Source organism: Ranitomeya imitator, chromosome 3 (genome assembly GCF_032444005.1).
Source record: "Ranitomeya imitator isolate aRanImi1 chromosome 3, aRanImi1.pri, whole genome shotgun sequence".
NCBI lineage: Eukaryota > Metazoa > Chordata > Amphibia > Anura > Dendrobatidae > Ranitomeya > Ranitomeya imitator.
This window is the reverse complement of record NC_091284.1, coordinates 7,180,917-7,200,526: the sequence shown is the minus strand read 5'-3', so window position 1 is coordinate 7,200,526 and position 19,610 is coordinate 7,180,917. Positions and strand designations below refer to the sequence as shown.

The 19,610-nt window shown below is 52.2% G+C and overlaps 1 protein-coding gene across 1 annotated transcript in view; it reads right to left on the bottom strand.

Annotated features, from left to right (window-relative positions):
* The window catches only part of IGSF3 (immunoglobulin superfamily member 3), a 45,696-nt gene that overhangs the window by 17,565 nt on the left and 8,521 nt on the right, over positions 1-19,610 (bottom strand). The window contains exon 3 of the mRNA XM_069760420.1: positions 3,181-3,558. Within this exon, the coding sequence (XP_069616521.1) occupies positions 3,181-3,558 (378 nt within the window). The remainder of the gene's footprint in view (positions 1-3,180; positions 3,559-19,610) is intronic.

Genomic DNA, 19,610 nt, shown 5'->3' with positions numbered 1-19,610 from the left:
GGGGTCCCGAGGAGGAGATGACAGCGAGGGGTCCGGAGGAGGAGGAGATGACAGAGGACAGCGAGGGGTCCCGAGGAGGAGAAGATGACAGAGGACAGCGAGGGGTCCCGAGGAGGAGATGACAGCGAGGGGTCCCGAGGAGGAGAAGATGACAGAGGACAGCGAGGGGTCCCGAGGAGGAGGAGATGACAGCGAGGGGTCCCAAGGAGGAGATGACAGAGGACAGCGAGGGGTCCCGAGGAGATGACAGCGAGGGGTCCGGAGGAGGAGGAGATGACAGAGGACAGAAAGGGGTCCCAAGGAGGAGGAGATGACAGAGGACAGCGAGGGGTCCCGAGGAGGAGAAGATGACAGAGGACATCGAGGGGTCCCGAGGAGGAGGAGATGACAGAGGACATCAAGGGGTCCCGAGGAAGAGAAGATGACAGAGGACAGCGAGGGGTCCGGAGGAGGAGGAGATGACAGAGGACAGAAAGGGGTCCCAAGGAGGAGGAGATGACAGAGGACAGCGAGGGGTCCCGAGGAGGAGGAGATGACAGAGGACAGCGAGGGGTCCCGAGGAGGAGGAGATGACAGAGGACAGCGAGGGGTCCCGAGGAGGAGGAGATGACAGAGGACAGCGAGGGGTCCCGAGGAGGAGGAAGATACAAGGTGTCTGGGATAATCTTATGTCCTTCTCCTCATTGAGAACACTTCAGTTGGGTCGTGCTACACAGACAAGTACCGAAGATCAGGAATAACAATGGACGGTGAGTAGCAGATGGGGAACATCGTTGGACACTCACTCGCCTGTATGGGCCTGGACTATGGCGGGGGAGGGAGGAGGACTGCAGCGGAGGATAAGACGACGTAATCTCATGTTCCAGCCTCGCCGATCCATCTTCATTTAATAAAGCTGAGCGTTTGTGTGTGGGGGCGGGTGATGTGGGTGAAGAAATAACTGGAGGAGGGAAGGTGATGGGGGAGAGGGCACGGAGGAGGGAAGGTGATGGGGGAGAGGGCACGGAGGAGGGGAGGTGATTGGGGAGAGGGTACGGAGGAGGGGAGGTGATGGGGAGAGGGCACGGAGGAGGGGAGGTGATGGGGGAGAGGGTACAGAGGAGGGGAGGTGATGGGGAGAGGGCACGGAGGAGGGGAGGTGATGGGGGAGAGGGCACAGAGGAGGGGAGGTGATGGGGGAGAGGGCACGGAGGAGGGGAGGTGATGGGGAGAGGGCACGGAGGAGGGGAGGTGATGGGGGAGAGGGCACAGAGGAGGGGAGGTGATGGGGGAGAGGGCACAGAGGAGGGGAGGTGATGGGGGAGAGGGTACGGAGGAGGGGAGGTGATGGGGAGAGGGCACGGAGGAGGGGAGGTGATGGGGGAGAGGGCACGGAGGAGGGGAGGTGATGGGGGAGAGGGCACGGAGGAGGGGAGGTGATGGGGGAGGTGGCACAGAGGAGGGGAGGTGATGGGGGAGAGGGCACGGAGGAGGGGAGGTGATGGGGGAGAGGGCACAGAGGAGGGAAGGTGATGGGGGAGAGGGCACAGAGGAGGGAAGGTGATGGGGGAGAGGGCTCAGAGAAGGGGAGGTGATGGGGGAGAGGGCACAGAGGAGGGGAGGTGATGGGGGAGAGGGCACGGAGGAGGGGAGGTGATGGGGAGAGGGCACGGAGGAGGGAAGGTGATGGGGGAGAGGGCTCAGAGGAGGGGAGGTGATGGGGGAGAGGGCACGGAGGAGGGGAGGTGATGGGGAGAGGGCACGGAGGAGGGGAGGTGATGGGGGAGAGGGCACAGAGGAGGGGAGGTGATGGGGGAGAGGGTACGGAGGAGGGGAGGTGATGGGGAGAGGGCACGGAGGAGGGGAGGTGATGGGGGAGAGGGCACGGAGGAGGGGAGGTGATGGGGGAGAGGGCTCAGAGGAGGGGAGGTGATGGGGGAGAGGGCACAGAGGAGGGGAGGTGATGGGGGAGAGGGCACGGAGGAGGGGAGGTGATGGGGGAGAGGGCACAGAGGAGGGAAGGTGATGGGGGAGAGGGCACGGAGGAGGGGAGGTGATGGGGGAGAGGGCACAGAGGAGGGGAGGTGATGGGGGAGAGGGCACGGAGGAGGGGAGGTGATGGGGGAGGTGGCACAGAGGAGGGGAGGTGATGGGGGAGAGGGCACGGAGGAGGGGAGGTGATGGGGGAGGTGGCACAGAGGAGGGGAGGTGATGGGGGAGAGGGCACGGAGGAGGGGAGGTGATGGGGGAGGTGGCACAGAGGAGGGGAGGTGATGGGGGAGAGGGCACGGAGGAGGGGAGGTGATGGGGGAGGTGGCACAGAGGAGGGGAGGTGATGGGGAGAGGGCACGGAGGAGGGAGGGTTCCGTGGAGGGGTCTTGGAGGAGACACTATCAGCCTGGATACATTGCAGCATTATCTTGGCTCGCAGAGGATTGTGCAGAGCAGCCACCATTGTGAACCCTCTGCTGTGTGAGCAGGACGAGGTCGGGGCCGGTTTCCATCCTCTGGGTATAAACAATGACTGACATCAATGATAGATCTCGAGCTGGTGATGAACGGAGGTTGAGTAATAGAATATTCCAGAACCTTCCATGATACAGTTATTAATATTGCATGCCCCTGTAATGGCTGCAGAGATCTCGGCGTCCTGGTGTAAGAGCAGCAGTCGTGGGCACATTATCCTGAAGGGTCTCTTCCGTCTGGTCGGCTCCAGCTGTCGGCCGTCTGCCCCCCGCGGCTCCTACCTTACACCAGCGTCCCCCTGAGCTTGTCGGTAAAAGCCGCTGCCGGGGTGGGAAGTGTTCCAGAAAATGTCCCATTAACTATTCATGTGGCAGCTGGGAAAGCGGAGGCAGCGGGAGCAGAGGGGTCCCCACGTGCAGCCTGCGGGATGGGGGAGCGACACTTACACAGCTCATATTTACTGGATGACACCCCAACTAATGGACCCTAATTACTTCTGCTGGGATTACGCCTCCTGCGCCCGGTGGTCCGGCCGCTCCGCGCCTTATGATTAGTTAAGGAGAAATGTATTTGTGTGGAGCGAGCGGAGGATGGAGGACACCGCAATCAATAGCCGGACGTCAGGAGACACAGCTGCCATTAGCGGTACGCCAGGCAGGCGGCGCGGAGCCCCTGATGCAGGCGGACGGCAGAGCCCATGACTACCCGGTACTGAGCACCGCCACCAGTCCTTACCCTTCAGGTTGACTTTGGCGCTGTAGCTGCCGTAGAACTGTGGGTCGGTGTTGGGCGTGTGACACTCGTACTCTCCCGCGTCCCGTTCCTGCAGCTGGCGGATGTGGAGGACGGTGTGATCGCCCGCCAGCCTCTCTATGTAGATGTCCCCACGGCTGACGCGCGAGCTGTAGATGGCATAGGAGAAGCCGGGGTCTTTGGTGCTCACCATCTGGACCTCCCTGTCCGGGGAAGTCGGCAGGTAGATGGAGAACTGGAAGTTCTGCTCGGAGGGGCCCTGGTAGCCACTGACCTTACACCAGATGGTAACGTCGGAGCCCACGGTGCGGTACAGGGGCCCCTGCTGGACGGTCACCTCCCGCTGAGCCCAGGAGACACCTGTCAGGAAGACACAACATGGAGAATTACATCCGGTGCCAATCATTTACAGTAAATATTCCGCCACCCCGCTCTCCACTCTCCATTTCCTGGCACATTAATACTCTGCCCACACAACAGACAGATCCGCAGTGCCAGGATGCCAGCAAGTGCCAGAAGGAAGGGTGGAGCCAAGAGGGGGCCAGGGGTCACACATGAGCCTCTATAGGCAGTGTGTGGGGTCATGGATCATATATGACCCTGTATGGGGTCACAGATCATATGACCCTGTATACACTGTAGGTGGGGGTCACACATCATACTGTATATGACCCTGTATACACTGTGTATGGAGTCACAGATCATATATGACCCTGTATACACCATGTATGGGGTCACAAATCATACATGACCCTGTATATGCCATGTATGGTGTTACGGCTCATATGACCCTGTATATGCCGTAGGTGGGGTCACGGATCACACATGAGCCTGTATATGCCATAGGTGGGGTCACGGATCATATGACCCTGTATATGCCGTAGGTGGGGTCACGGACTATACATGAGCCTGTATATGCCGTAGGTGGGGTAACGGATCACACATGAGCCTGTATATGCCGTAGGTGGGGTAACAGATCACACATGACCCTGTATATGCCGTAGGTGGGGTCATGGACTATACATGACCCTGTATATGCCGTAGGTGGGGTCCCAGATCATACTGTATATGACCTTGTATACGCCGTGTATGGAGTCACAGATCATATGGACCTGTATATGCAATTTGTGGGGTCATGGATCATATATGACCCTGTATACGCCGTGTATGGTGTTACGGATCATATGACCCTGTATATGCCGTAGGTGGGGTCATGGATCATATATGACCCTGTATACGCCATGTATGGGGTCACGGATCATATCAGCCTTTATATGCCGTAGGTGGGGTCACGGACTATACATGAGCCTGTATATGCCGTAGGTGGGGTCACGGACTATACATGAGCCTGTATATGCCGTAGGTGGGGTCACGGACTATACATGAGCCTGTATATGCCGTAGGTGGAGTCACGGATCACACATGCCCCTGTATATGCCGTAGGTGGGGTCACGGATCACACATGCCCCTGTATATGCCGTAGGTGGGGTCACGGACTATACATGAGCCTGTATATGCCATAGGTGGGGTCACGGACTATACATGAGCCTGTATATGCCGTAGGTGGAGTCACGGATCACACATGACCCTGTATATGCCGTAGGTGGGGTCACGGACTATACATGAGCCTGTATATGCCGTAGGTGGGGTCACGGACTATACATGAGCCTGTATATGCCGTAGGTGGGGTCACGGACTATACATGAGCCTGTATATGCCGTAGGTGGAGTCACGGAACACACATGACCCTGTATATGCCGTAGGTGGGGTCCCAGATTATACATGACCCTACATAGGCTGTGTATGGGGTAACGGATCACACATGAGCCTGTATATGCCGTAGGTGGAGTCACAGATCACACATGGCCCTGTATATGCCGTAGGTGGGGTCATGGACTATACATGTAGATAGGCGGTGTATGGAGTCACAGATCATATGGACCTGTATATGCAGTTTGTGGGGTCATGGATCATATATGACCCTATATACACCCTGTATGGGGTAACGGATCATACATGACCCTGTATATGCCGTAGGTGGAGTCACGGATCATACATGGCCCTGTATATGCCGTAGGTGGGGTCATGGACTATACATGTAGATAGGCGGTGTATGGGGTAACGGATCATACATGAGCCTGTATATGCCGTAGGTGGGGTCACGGATCATATATGACCTTGTATAGACCGTGTATGGGGTCATAGATCATATATGATCCTGTATGTACTCACACAGCATTGCCTCTTAGTTAACCAGACGTCTATTTTCAGTGATCCAGGAGGCACAGACTTATCTACATGTTGACTTTTGAATTTATGCATTTGTTCTTTATTTGGTCAAGAACCATACACTGTTGTCATAGGGGCCTTAAACATTGATTTTGATATTTTTGCATGGCTAACGTTTGCCTCTTATATCCGCTCCTACAGCTTATTGTCTGCTCTCTTTGCAAGACAGTGATGCAGGGTCATTGAACAATGGATGTTTGCTTGATATGTTGAATGACCATTGTGTGGGTCCTGTGGCTTATTGACTTGCAAAACAGAGGAGTAAAAACTATGCAAATTGATTAAACAGTCAAACAATGCCAGTTAACCTCATCACATTTTCTTCTTGACCTCTGAATGCTGGTTTGAAGGACAACAGTTGTGAGCTATATAACTGGGATATGCTTCTAACAATATACATCCAGACATCCAAGAGATCCAGAGATCCAAAGAACCAAAGACTCTTTACAAAACCACAGACAGGAACACTCTACAGGATAGCTGCCAGATCATTGCTCCATCATGAGAGACACAGATTTGACATTCTACAGGATGCCAGCTTAGGGGACCTCGGCCCCAGCTAAAAAAAATACAGATCTGCTCCATTGACCATCACTGATCACCATCATTCATGGATACGTTTGGAGTAGTCAGGATTTGGACCCATCGGTCACCTAGCTCCATAGAGATGATCGGAGAAGCCAGGTTGTGACCCTCCGGTCACCTGGCCTTATACCTCAATGTACTGTCACCTTCCTATACTTGTTGTTACCTCCTCTGTGTGTGTATCACAGGTGGGATAGTTGGCCCTGGAAGCTCTGAAGTAAGAGCTGCCATTATCCCGGAGAGTCAGCGGAAGGATGAGACCCTAATGTGCACCATTTCGGGGTATCCTGAAGAATGTAAGCCCGCAAGGGCAGGGTCCTCGCCCCTCTGTATCAGTCCATCATTGTCAGTTTGTTTACTGTAAGTGATATCTGTAACTTGTATGTAACCCCTTCTCATGTAAAGCACCATGGAATCAATGGTGCTATATAAATAATAATAATAATAATAATAATTTTGCTGGGACTGTTCTATGTGTTATTTGCCATTTTGTGGTTCAATAAAGCATTGCCAAACTGTTTTACCCTCACCCTGAGGTGTCTGAGTAGTGTTACGTCCACGGGGAAAGGAGAGCCGGCGTTCGGTGGGACAATCCCTAGTCCATGTGGTTTGGGCCAGTGGACTAGTGCACCCACTGGCCTCGTGTCACCACACTGTATATGCTGTGTGGGCAGTGATGATCATATGACCCTGTACTCATTGTGTGTGGGTCACAGATCATACATGACCCCGGTATATGCGGTGTGTGGGGTCACTGATCATACATGACCCCTGTATATGAAGTGTGTGGTCACAGATCATACAAACATGACCCCTCTATATGCGATGTGTGGGGTTACTGATCATACATGACCCTTTAAAATCCGAGTGTGATCATATTTGACCCCTGTATATGCCGTGTGGGCAGCGATGATCATATATGACCCTGTACTCATTGTGTGTGGGTCACAGATCATACATGACCCTTGTATATGAAGTGTGTGGGGTCACGGATCATACATGACCCCTGTATATGAAGTGTGTGGGGTCACTGATCATACATGACCCCTGTATATGCGGTGTGTGGTCACAGATCATACAAACATGACCCCTGTATATGAAGTGTGTGGGGTCACGGATCATATTTGACCCCTGTATATGCGATGTGTGGGGGTTACTGATCATACATGACCCTTTAAAATCCGAGTGTGATCATATTTGACCCCTGTATATGCCGTGTGTGGGGGTTACTGATCATACATGACCCTTTATAATCCGAGTGTGATCATACATGACCCCTGTATATGCCGTGTGTGGGGTCACGGATCATACATGACCCCTGTATATGCCGTGTGTGGGGTCACGGATCATACATAGGCCTTTATAAGCTGAGTGTGGAGTGATCATATTAGACTCCTGACTCCTGTATATGCCGTGTGTGGGGTCACGGATCATACATAGGCCTTTATATGCTGTGTGTGGAGTGATGATCATATATGATCCTGTAAACACTGTGTGTGGGGTCACGGATCATACATGACCCTGTATATCAGGGGTGTCAAACTGCATTCCTCGAGGGCCGCAAACCATGCATGTTTTCAAGATTTCCTTAGCATTACACAAGGTGCTGCAATCATGATGTGTTTAGGTGATTAAATTATCACCTGTGCAATGCAAGGAAATCCTGAAAACATGACCTGTTTGCAGCCCTCGAGGAATGCAGTTTGACACCCCTGCAGTATATGCAATGTGTGGCGTGATGATCATACATGACCCTGGATATGCCGTGTGTGGCGTGATGATCATACATGACCCTGTATATGCCGTGTGTGGGGTTACTGATCATACATGACCCTTTATAAGCTGAGTGTGGAGTGATCATATCAGACTCCTGTATATGCCGTGTGTGGGGTCACGGATCATACATAGGCCTTTATATGCTGTGTGTGGAGTGATGATCATATATGATCCTGCAAACACCGTGTGTGGGGTCACGGATCATACATGACCTTGTATATGCCGTGTGTGGCGTGGTGATCATACATGACCCTGTATATGTCGTGTGTGGTGTGGTGATCATACATGACCCTGTATATGCCGTGTGTGTGCGGTCAGAGATCATACAGGACCCTGTATATGCAGTGTGTGGCGTGATGATCATACATGACCCTGTATATGCCGTGTGTGCGGTCAGAGATCATACATGACGCTGTATATGCCGTGTGTGCGGTCAGAGATCATACATGACGATGTATATAGTGTGTGGCGTGATGATCATATATGACCCTGTATATGCCGTGTGTGGCGTGGTGATCATACATGACCCTGTATATGTCGTGTGTGGCGTGGTGATCATACAGGACCCTGGATATGCCGTGTGTGCGGTCAGAGATCATACATGACGCTGTATATAGTGTGTGCAGTGGTGATCATACAGGACCCTGGATATGCCGTGTGTGTGCGGTCAGAGATCATACAGGACCCTGTATATGCAGTGTGTGGCGTGATGATCATACATGACCCTGTATATGCAGTGTGTGCGGTCAGAGATCATACATGACGCTGTATATAGTGTGTGGCGTGATGATCATACAGGACCCTGGATATGCAGTGTGTGGCGTGGTGATCATACAGGACCCTGGATATGCCGTGTGTGTGCGGTCAGAGATCATACAGGACCCTGTATATGCAGTGTGTGGCGTGATGATCATACATGACCCTGTATATGCAGTGTGTGCGGTCAGAGATCATACATGACGCTGTATATAGTGTGTGGCGTGATGATCATACAGGACCCTGGATATGCAGTGTGTGGCGTGATGATCATACATGACCCTGTATATGCAGTGTGTGTGCGGTCAGAGATCATACATGACCCTGTATATGCCATGTGTGGCGTGATGATCATACAGGACCCTGGATATGCCATGTGTGTGCGGTCAGAGATCATACATGACCCTGTATATGCCGTGTGTGGCGTGATGATCATACATGACCCTGGATATGCCGTGTGTGGCGTGGTGATCATACAGGACCCTGTATATGCCGTGTGTGTGCGGTCAGAGATCATACATGACCCTGTATATGCCGTGTGTGCGGTCAGAGATCATACACGACGCTGTATATAGTGTGTGCAGTGATGATCATACAGGACCCTGGATATGCCGTGTGTGGCGTGGTGATCATACATGACCCTGGATATGCCATGTGTGGCATGATGATCATACAGGACCCTGGATATGCCATGTGTGTGCGGTCAGAGATCATACATGACCCTGTATATGCCGTGTGTGGCGTGATGATCATACAGGACCCTGGATATGCCGTGTGTGTGCGGTCAGAGATCATACATGACCCTGTATATGCCATGTGTGGCGTGATGATCATACATGACCCTGTATAAGCCATGTGTGTGCGGTCAGAGATCATACATGACCCTGTATATGCCGTGTGTGGCGTGATGATCATACAGGACCCTGGATATGCCGTGTGTGGCGTGGTGATCATACAGGACCCTGTATATGCCGTGTGTGTGCGGTCAGAGATCATACATGACCCTGTATATGCAGTGTGTGTGCGGTCAGAGATCATACATGACCCTGTATATGCCGTGTGTGGCGTGATGATCATACAGGACCCTGGATATGCCGTGTGTGGCGTGGTGATCATACAGGACCCTGTATATGCCGTGTGTGTGCGGTCAGAGATCATACATGACCCTGTATATGCCGTGTGTGCGGTCAGAGATCATACATGACGCTGTATATAGTGTGTGCAGTGATGATCATAAATGACCCTGTATATGCCGTGTGTGGCGTGGTGATCATACAGGACCCTGTATATGCCGTGTGTGGCGTGGTGATCATACATGACCCTGTATATGCCGTGTGTGGGGTGATGATCATACAAGACCCTGTATATGCCGTGTGTGGCGTGGTGATCATACAGGACCCTGGATATGCCGTGTGTGTGGTCAGAGATCATACATGACGCTGTATATAGTGTGTGCAGTGATGATCATACATGACCCTGTATATGCCGTGTGTGGCGTGGTGATCATACAGGACCCTGGATATGCCGTGTGTGGCGTGATGATCATACATGACCCTGTATATGCCGTGTGTGGGGTTACTGATCATACATGACCCTTTATAAGCTGAGTGTGGAGTGATCATATCAGACTCCTGTATATGCCGTGTGTGGGGTCACGGATCATACATAGGCCTTTATATGCTGTGTGTGGAGTGATGATCATATATGATCCTGCAAACACCGTGTGTGGGGTCACGGATCATACATGACCTTGTATATGCCGTGTGTGGCGTGGTGATCATACATGACCCTGTATATGTCGTGTGTGGCGTGGTGATCATACATGACCCTGTATATGCCGTGTGTGTGCGGTCAGAGATCATACAGGACCCTGTATATGCAGTGTGTGGCGTGATGATCATACATGACCCTGTATATGCCGTGTGTGCGGTCAGAGATCATACATGACGCTGTATATGCCGTGTGTGCGGTCAGAGATCATACATGACGATGTATATAGTGTGTGGCGTGATGATCATACATGACCCTGTATATGCCGTGTGTGGCGTGGTGATCATACATGACCCTGTATATGTCGTGTGTGGCGTGGTGATCATACATGACCCTGTATATGCCGTGTGTGTGCGGTCAGAGATCATACAGGACCCTGTATATGCAGTGTGTGGCGTGATGATCATAGATGACCCTGTATATGCCGTGTGTGCGGTCAGAGATCATACATGACGCTGTATATGCCGTGTGTGCGGTCAGAGATCATACATGACGATGTATATAGTGTGTGGCGTGATGATCATACATGACCCTGTATATGCCGTGTGTGGCGTGGTGATCATACATGACCCTGTATATGTCGTGTGTGGCGTGGTGATCATACATGACCCTGTATATGCCGTGTGTGTGCGGTCAGAGATCATACAGGACCCTGTATATGCAGTGTGTGGCGTGATGATCATACATGACCCTGGATATGCCGTGTGTGGCGTGGTGATCATACAGGACCCTGTATATGCCGTGTGTGTGCGGTCAGAGATCATACATGACCCTGTATATGCCGTGTGTGCGGTCAGAGATCATACATGACGCTGTATATAGTGTGTGCAGTGATGATCATACAGGACCCTGGATATGCCGTGTGTGGCGTGGTGATCATACATGACCCTGGATATGCCATGTGTGGCGTGATGATCATACAGGACCCTGGATATGCCATGTGTGTGCGGTCAGAGATCATACATGACCCTGTATATGCCGTGTGTGGCGTGATGATCATACATGACCCTGTATATGCAGTGTGTGTGCGGTCAGAGATCATACAGGACCCTGTATATGCCATGTGTGGCGTGATGATCATACAGGACCCTGGATATGCCGTGTGTGTGCGGTCAGAGATCATACATGACCCTGTATATGCCATGTGTGGCGTGATGATCATACATGACCCTGTATAAGCCATGTGTGTGCGGTCAGAGATCATACATGACCCTGTATATGCCGTGTGTGGCGTGATGATCATACAGGACCCTGGATATGCCGTGTGTGGCGTGGTGATCATACAGGACCCTGTATATGCCGTGTGTGTGCGGTCAGAGATCATACATGACCCTGTATATGCAGTGTGTGTGCGGTCAGAGATCATACATGACCCTGTATATGCCGTGTGTGGCGTGATGATCATACAGGACCCTGGATATGCCGTGTGTGGCGTGGTGATCATACAGGACCCTGTATATGCCGTGTGTGTGCGGTCAGAGATCATACATGACCCTGTATATGCCGTGTGTGCGGTCAGAGATCATACATGACGCTGTATATAGTGTGTGCAGTGATGATCATAAATGACCCTGTATATGCCGTGTGTGGCGTGATGATCATACAGGACCCTGTATATGCCGTGTGTGGCGTGGTGATCATACATGACCCTGTATATGCCGTGTGTGTGCGGTCAGAGATCATACATGACGCTGTATATAGTGTGTGGAGTGATGATCATAAATGACCCTGTATATGCCGTGTGTGGCGTGGTGATCATACAGGACCCTGTATATGCCGTGTGTGGCGTGGTGATCATACATGACCCTGTATATGCCGTGTGTGGGGTGATGATCATACAAGACCCTGTATATGCCGTGTGTGGCGTGGTGATCATACAGGACCCTGGATATGCCGTGTGTGTGGTCAGAGATCATACATGACGCTGTATATAGTGTGTGCAGTGATGATCATACATGACCCTGTATATGCCGTGTGTGGCGTGGTGATCATACAGGACCCTGGATATGCCGTGTGTGGCGTGATGATCATACATGACCCTGTATATGCCGTGTGTGGGGTTACTGATCATACATGACCCTTTATAAGCTGAGTGTGGAGTGATCATATCAGACTCCTGTATATGCCGTGTGTGGGGTGACGGATCATACATAGGCCTTTATATGCCGTGTGTGGCGTGGTGATCATACAGGACCCTGTATATGAAGTGTGTGGCGTGGTGATCATACATGACCCTGTATATGACGTGTGTGGGGTGATGATCATACAAGACCCTGTATATGCCGTGTGTGGCGTGGTGATCATACAGGACCCTGTATATGCCGTGTGTGGCGTGGTGATCATACAGGACCCTGGATATGCCGTGTGTGGCGTGATGATCATACAGGACCCTGTATATGCCGTGTGTGGCGTGGTGATCATACAGGACCCTGGATATGCCGTGTGTGGCGTGGTGATCATACAGGACCCTGGATATGCAGTGTGTGGCGTGGTGATCATACAGGACCCTGTATATGCCGTGTGTGGCGTGATGATCATACATGACCCTGTATATGCCGTGTGTGGCGTGGTGATCATACAGGACCCTGTATATGCCGTGTGTGGCGTGGTGATCATACAGGACCCTGGATATGCCGTGTGTGGCGTGGTGATCATACAGGACCCTGTATATGCCGTGTGTGGCGTGGTGATCATACATGACCCTGGATATGCCGTGTGTGTGCGGTCAGAGATCATACAGGACCCTGGATATGCCGTGTGTGGCGTGATGATCATACAGGACCCTGTATATAGTGTGTGGGGTGATGATCATACAGGACCCTGGATATGCCGTGTGTGGCGTGGTGATCATACAGGACCCTGGATATGCCGTGTGTGGCGTGGTGATCATACAGGACCCTGGATATGCCGTGTGTGGCGTGGTGATCATACATGACCCTGGATATGCCGTGTGTGTGCGGTCAGAGATCATACAGGACCCTGGATATGCCGTGTGTGGCGTGGTGATCATACAGGACCCTGGATATGCCGTGTGTGGCGTGGTGATCATACAGGACCCTGGATATGCCGTGTGTGTGCGGTCAGAGATCATACAGGACCCTGTATATGCCGTGTGTGGCGTGGTGATCATACATGACCCTGGATATGCCGTGTGTGTGCGGTCAGAGATCATACATGACGCTGTATATAGTGTGTGCAGTGACGGCCCTATATGGCATAGCATACACCTCAGACGCAGAAGGACATGGATTCTTTGGAGATTGGCGATGTTCCCCCCCCATGCACCTCCCCCACCCTGACAGCTGGATGTGAGAGGCCGGGAGGAGGGGGCAACAATACATCAAGGTCAAGGACCAGCGTCTCCAGGAGGAGCTGAGGCCACCATGTCCCACCGCGCTGTACTGAAGTGACAACACAGACACTGCTCAGATTTTAGTCCAGGACCCAGAGGCCACATTTCTGACCACTGAGCAACCATACAGCCCGTCACACAGAGACATGTCCATTGTATCATGTGCCAATTACCAAAAATCTGTCCTTACAGTGCACGTGGTAAACTCCATTCACAAGATCCTCCATGTATGCCGCTTATCATTATTATCTGTACTACCCACAGTCACGGTCCTGGTACCCTCAAAGCGGACACAGAGAACCAGAACCCGAGAGGGCGAGAAATGACAGAAAGAACCAGAACCCATGACGGCGAGATATGACAGAAAGAACCAGAACCCATGAGGGCGAGATATGACAGAAAGAACCAGAACCCGAGCGGGCGAGATATGACAGAAAAAGCCAGAACCCGAGAGGTCGAGAAATGACAGAAAGGACCAGAACCCATGACGGCGAGATATGACAGAAAGAACCAGAACCCATGAGGGCGAGAAATGACAGAAAGAACCAGAACCCATGAGGGCGAGATATGACAGAAAGAACCACAACCCGAGAGGTCGAGATATGACAGAAAGAACCAGAACCCATAAGGGAGAGATATGACAGAAAGAACCAGAACCCATGAGGGCGAGATATGACAGAAAGGACCAGAACCCGAGAGGGCGAGAAATGACAGAAAGAACCAGAACCCATGAGGGCGAGATATGACAGAAAGAACCAGAACCCATGAGGGCGAGATATGACAGAAAGAACCAGAACCCATGAGAGAGAGATATGACAGAAACTACCAGAACCCATGAGGGCGAGAAATGACAGAAAGAACCAGAACCCGAGCGGGCGAGATATGACAGAAAGAGCCAGAACCCGAGAGGTCGAGAAATGACAGAAAGAACCAGAACCCATGAGGGCGAGATATACAGAAAGAACCACAACCCGAGAGGGCGAGATATGACAGAAAGAACCAGAACCCATGAGGGCGAGATATGACAGAAAGAACCAGAACCCATGAGGGCGAGATATGACAGAAAGAACCAGAACCCATGAGGGCGAGAAATGACAGAAAGAACCACAACCCGAGAGGGCGAGATATGACAGAAAGAACCAGAACCCATGAGGGCGAGATATGACAGAAAGAACCAGAACCCATGAGGGCGAGATATGACAGAAAGAACCAGAACCCATGAGGGCGAGATATGACAGAAAGAACCAGAACCCATGAGGGCGAGATATGACAAAGAACCAGAACCCATGAGGGCGAGAAATGACAGAAAGAACCAGAACCCATGAGGGCGAGAAATGACAGAAAGAACCAGAACCCATGAGGGCGAGAAATGACAGAAAGAACCAGAACCCATGAGGGCGAGATATGACAGAAAGAACCAGAACCCATGAGGGCGAGATATGACAGAAAGAACCAGAACCCATGAGAGAGAGATATGACAGAAAGAACCAGAACCCGAGAGGGCGAGATATGCTACAAGGAGCCAGAATGTAAGGGGGGGTGAGACATGACCGAGAACAGAAACCTGAGGAGGGGGAATTGAGATATGATATGAGGAGCCATAATCTGAAGGGGAGGAGGCAAGATAGGACAGAGAACACACAAATCTCTGGGGGTGAGAAATGTTACAAGGAGCCAGAACCTGAGGTGAACGAAATATAACTTGAGGAGCAAGAACTTTAAGAGGATTAAGATATGATACGGGAAACCAGAACCTGAGGGATGAGATAGGATATGAAGAACCAGAACCTGAGAGGAGCGATGAGATGTGACAGAACCAGAACCTGTGGGGTGAGACAGGACACAGAACCAGAACCTGTGGGGTGAGACAGGACACAGAACCAGAACCTGTGGGGTGAGACAGGACACAGAACCAGAACCTGTGGGGTGAGACAGGACACAGAACCAGAACCTGTGGGGTGAGACAGGACACAGAACCAGAACCTGTGGGGTGAGACAGGACACAGAACCAGAACCTGTGGGGTGAGACAGGACACAGAACCAGAACCTGTGGGGTGAGACAGGACACAGAACCAGAACCTGTGGGGTGAGACAGGACACAGAACCAGAACCTGTGGGGTGAGACAGGACACAGAACCAGAACCTGTGGGGTGAGACAGGACACAGAACCAGAACCTGTGGGGTGAGACAGGACACAGAACCAGAACCTGTGGGGTGAGACAGGACACAGAACCAGAACCTGTGGGGTGAGACAGGACACAGAACCAGAACCTGTGGGGAGAGACAGGACACAGAACCAGAACCTGTGGGGTGAGACAGGACACAGAACCAGAACCTGTGGGGTGAGACAGGACACAGAACCAGAACCTGTGGGGTGAGACAGGACACAGAACCAGAACCTGTGGGGTGAGACAGGACACAGAACCAGAACCTGTGGGGTGAGACAGGACACAGAACCAGAACCTGTGGGGTGAGACAGGACACAGAACCAGAACCTGTGGGGTGAGACAGGACACAGAACCAGAACCTGTGGGGAGAGACAGGACACAGAACCAGAACCTGTGGGGTGAGACAGGACACAGAACCAGAACCTGTGGGGTGAGACAGGACACAGAACCAGAACCTGTGGGGTGAGACAGGACACAGAACCAGAACCTGTGGGGTGAGACAGGACACAGAACCAGAACCTGTGGGGTGAGACAGGACACAGAACCAGAACCTGTGGGGTGAGACAGGACACAGAACCAGAACCTGTGGGGTGAGACAGGACACAGAACCAGAACCTGTGGGGTGAGACAGGACACAGAACCAGAACCTGTGGGGTGAGACAGGACACAGAACCAGAACCTGTGGGGTGAGACAGGACACAGAACCAGAACCTGTGGGGTGAGACAGGACACAGAACCAGAACCTGTGGGGTGAGACAGGACACAGAACCAGAACCTGTGGGGTGAGACAGGACACAGAACCAGAACCTGTGGGGTGAGACAGGACACAGAACCAGAACCTGTGGGGTGAGACAGGACACAGAACCAGAACCTGTGGGGTGAGACAGGACACAGAACCAGAACCTGTGGGGTGAGACAGGACACAGAACCAGAACCTGTGGGGTGAGACAGGACACAGAACCAGAACCTGTGGGGTGAGACAGGACACAGAACCAGAACCTGTGGGGTGAGATAGGACACAGAACCAGAACCTGTGGGGTGAGATAGGACACAGAACCAGAACCTGTGGTTTTAAAAAAACAAGTATTGTACACTGGTATATTGCTGATAACAAAGTATTCCTTTTATTGTTTATGTGCAATATTTATGGTTTAATTAAAAATATCTGATTTAAAAAAAAAAACAGAACCTGTGGGGTGAGATAGGACACAGAACCAGAACCTGTGGGGTGAGATAGGACACAGAACCAGAACCTGTGGGGTGAGATAGGACACAGAACCAGAACCTGTGGGGTGAGATTTGACAGAGAACCAGAACCTGTGGGGTGATATAGGACACAGAACCTGTGGGGTGAGATAGGACACAGAACCAGAACCTGTGGGGTGAGATAGGACACAGAACCAGAACCTGTGGGGTGAGATAGGACACAGAACCAGAACCTGTGGGGTGAGATAGGACACAGAACCAGAACCTGTGGGGTGAGATAGGACACAGAACCAGAACCTGTGGGGTGAGATAGGACACAGAACCAGAACCTGTGGGGTGAGATAGGACACAGAACCAGAACCTGTGGGGTGAGATAGGACACAGAACCAGAACCTGTGGGGTGAGATAGGACACAGAACCAGAACCTGTGGGGTGAGATAGGACACAGAACCAGAACCTGTGGGGTGAGATAGGACACAGAACCAGAACCTGTGGGGTGAGACAGGACACAGAACCAGTAGCTGAGAGGGATAAGTTAGGACACAGAACCAGTAGCTGAGAGGGATGAGTTAGGACACAGAACCAGTAGCTGAGAGGGATAAGTTAGGACACAGAACCAGTAGCTGAGAGGGATGAGTTAGGACACAGAACCAGTAGCTGAGAGGGATAAGTTAGGACACAGAACCAGTAGCTGAGAGGGATAAGTTAGGACACAGAACCAGTAGCTGAGAGGGATAAGTTAGGACACAGAACCAGTAGCTGAGAGGGATAAGTTAGGACACAGAACCAGTAGCTGAGAGGGATAAGTTAGGACACAGAACCAGTAGCTGAGAGGGATAAGTTAGGACACAGAACCAGTAGCTGAGAGGGATAAGTTAGGACACAGAACCAGTAGCTGAGAGGGATAAGTTAGGACACAGAACCAGTAGCTGAGAGGGATAAGTTAGGACACAGAACCAGTAGCTGAGAGGGATAAGTTAGGACACAGAACCAGTAGCTGAGAGGGATAAGTTAGGACACAGAACCAGTAGCTGAGAGGGATAAGTTAGGACACAGAACCAGTAGCTGAGAGGGATAAGTTAGGACACAGAACCAGTAGCTGAGAGGGATAAGTTAGGACACAGAACCAGTAGCTGAGAGGGATAAGTTAGGACACAGAACCAGTAGCTGAGAGGGATAAGTTAGGACACAGAACCAGTAGCTGAGAGGGATAAGTTAGGACACAGAACCAGTAGCTGAGAGGGATAAGTTAGGACACAGAACCAGTAGCTGAGAGGGATAAGTTAGGACACAGAACCAGTAGCTGAGAAGGATAAGTTAGGACGCAGAACCAGAACGTGACAGGTGAGATCTGGCATGGAGAACCTGAACATATGAGGGAGCACAGCACTGCGGATATGAGGGATCTCGGTAGTCACAGGTCACCGGATACTTCCAGTTACTCAGCAGTTAGACCAGTTCTACCACAAATGAGTAAACCAGCGACTCATTGGCCATCCTCGCCCCAGGGTCAGAGTGCTCACACTGCCATCACTGAGACTACACACCCATGTCCTGGAGATACACTCAGATGCACACCGTCCCCATGTGGGAACTTTCACTGAATCCTCACACTTTGGACTTTCCACAGCATCTCCTCGTGGGCTGCTGTTAGAGCCTCAGAGCTGTAATCACTCAGCTTCAGTCCACGCAGCAGGGGATTGTGGGAGGACATGAATATCAATAGCTGCCTGTGCGATATAAGCCCTGTGATTATCGCCAGTCACACCGCTGCGCCTCCACCGTACGGGGGTCCGTGGGGTAATATTAGGCGCAGTTACGTAACGCCATACGAGGAGTCAGCACACCAGACCCCGCGGCGAGCGCGGCTTTAATCCACAACTTCTGAGTGTTATTATTAAACATCTCGCACAACAAACACGGATCAGAACCCGGTGCCGGGGGAACCGTCAGCCGTCACCATGGTAACACCGAGCGCCCGCGTCATAGCAGCGAGGATCTCAGACACTAATAGGTAATGTGATTTTATCCGAAAGATTGAGGGTGGAGGAGGGGATGGTGGCAGCCACCATAGCACCGCTGCCACTGCGCAGCCAAACCTTCCTCTGGTGGATTGTTCTGGTGCCGCGCTCACTAGAACAATCCAAGAGCGGCGGTGCTTGCGCTCTGGCAGGATGTCGAGCCAGGATCAGATTACAGGTGGAGGCGGCTGCATGGCGGCAGGCAGAGGCGGCAGCATTGTAGCAGGTGAGGGTGGGCAGGCAGAGGCGGCAACATGGTGGCAGGTGAGGGTGGGCAGGCAGAGGCGGCAGCATCGTGGCAGGTGAGGGTGGGGAGGCAGAGGCGGCAGCATCGTGGCAGGTGAGGGTGGGGAGGCAGAGGCGGCTTCATGGCGGCAGGTAAGGGTGGGCAGGCAGAGGCGGCAGCATCGTGGCAGGTGAGGGTGGGCAGGCAGAGGTGGCCGCATGGGGGTGGGAAGGCAGAAGTGGCAGGTGATGGTGGGCACGGAA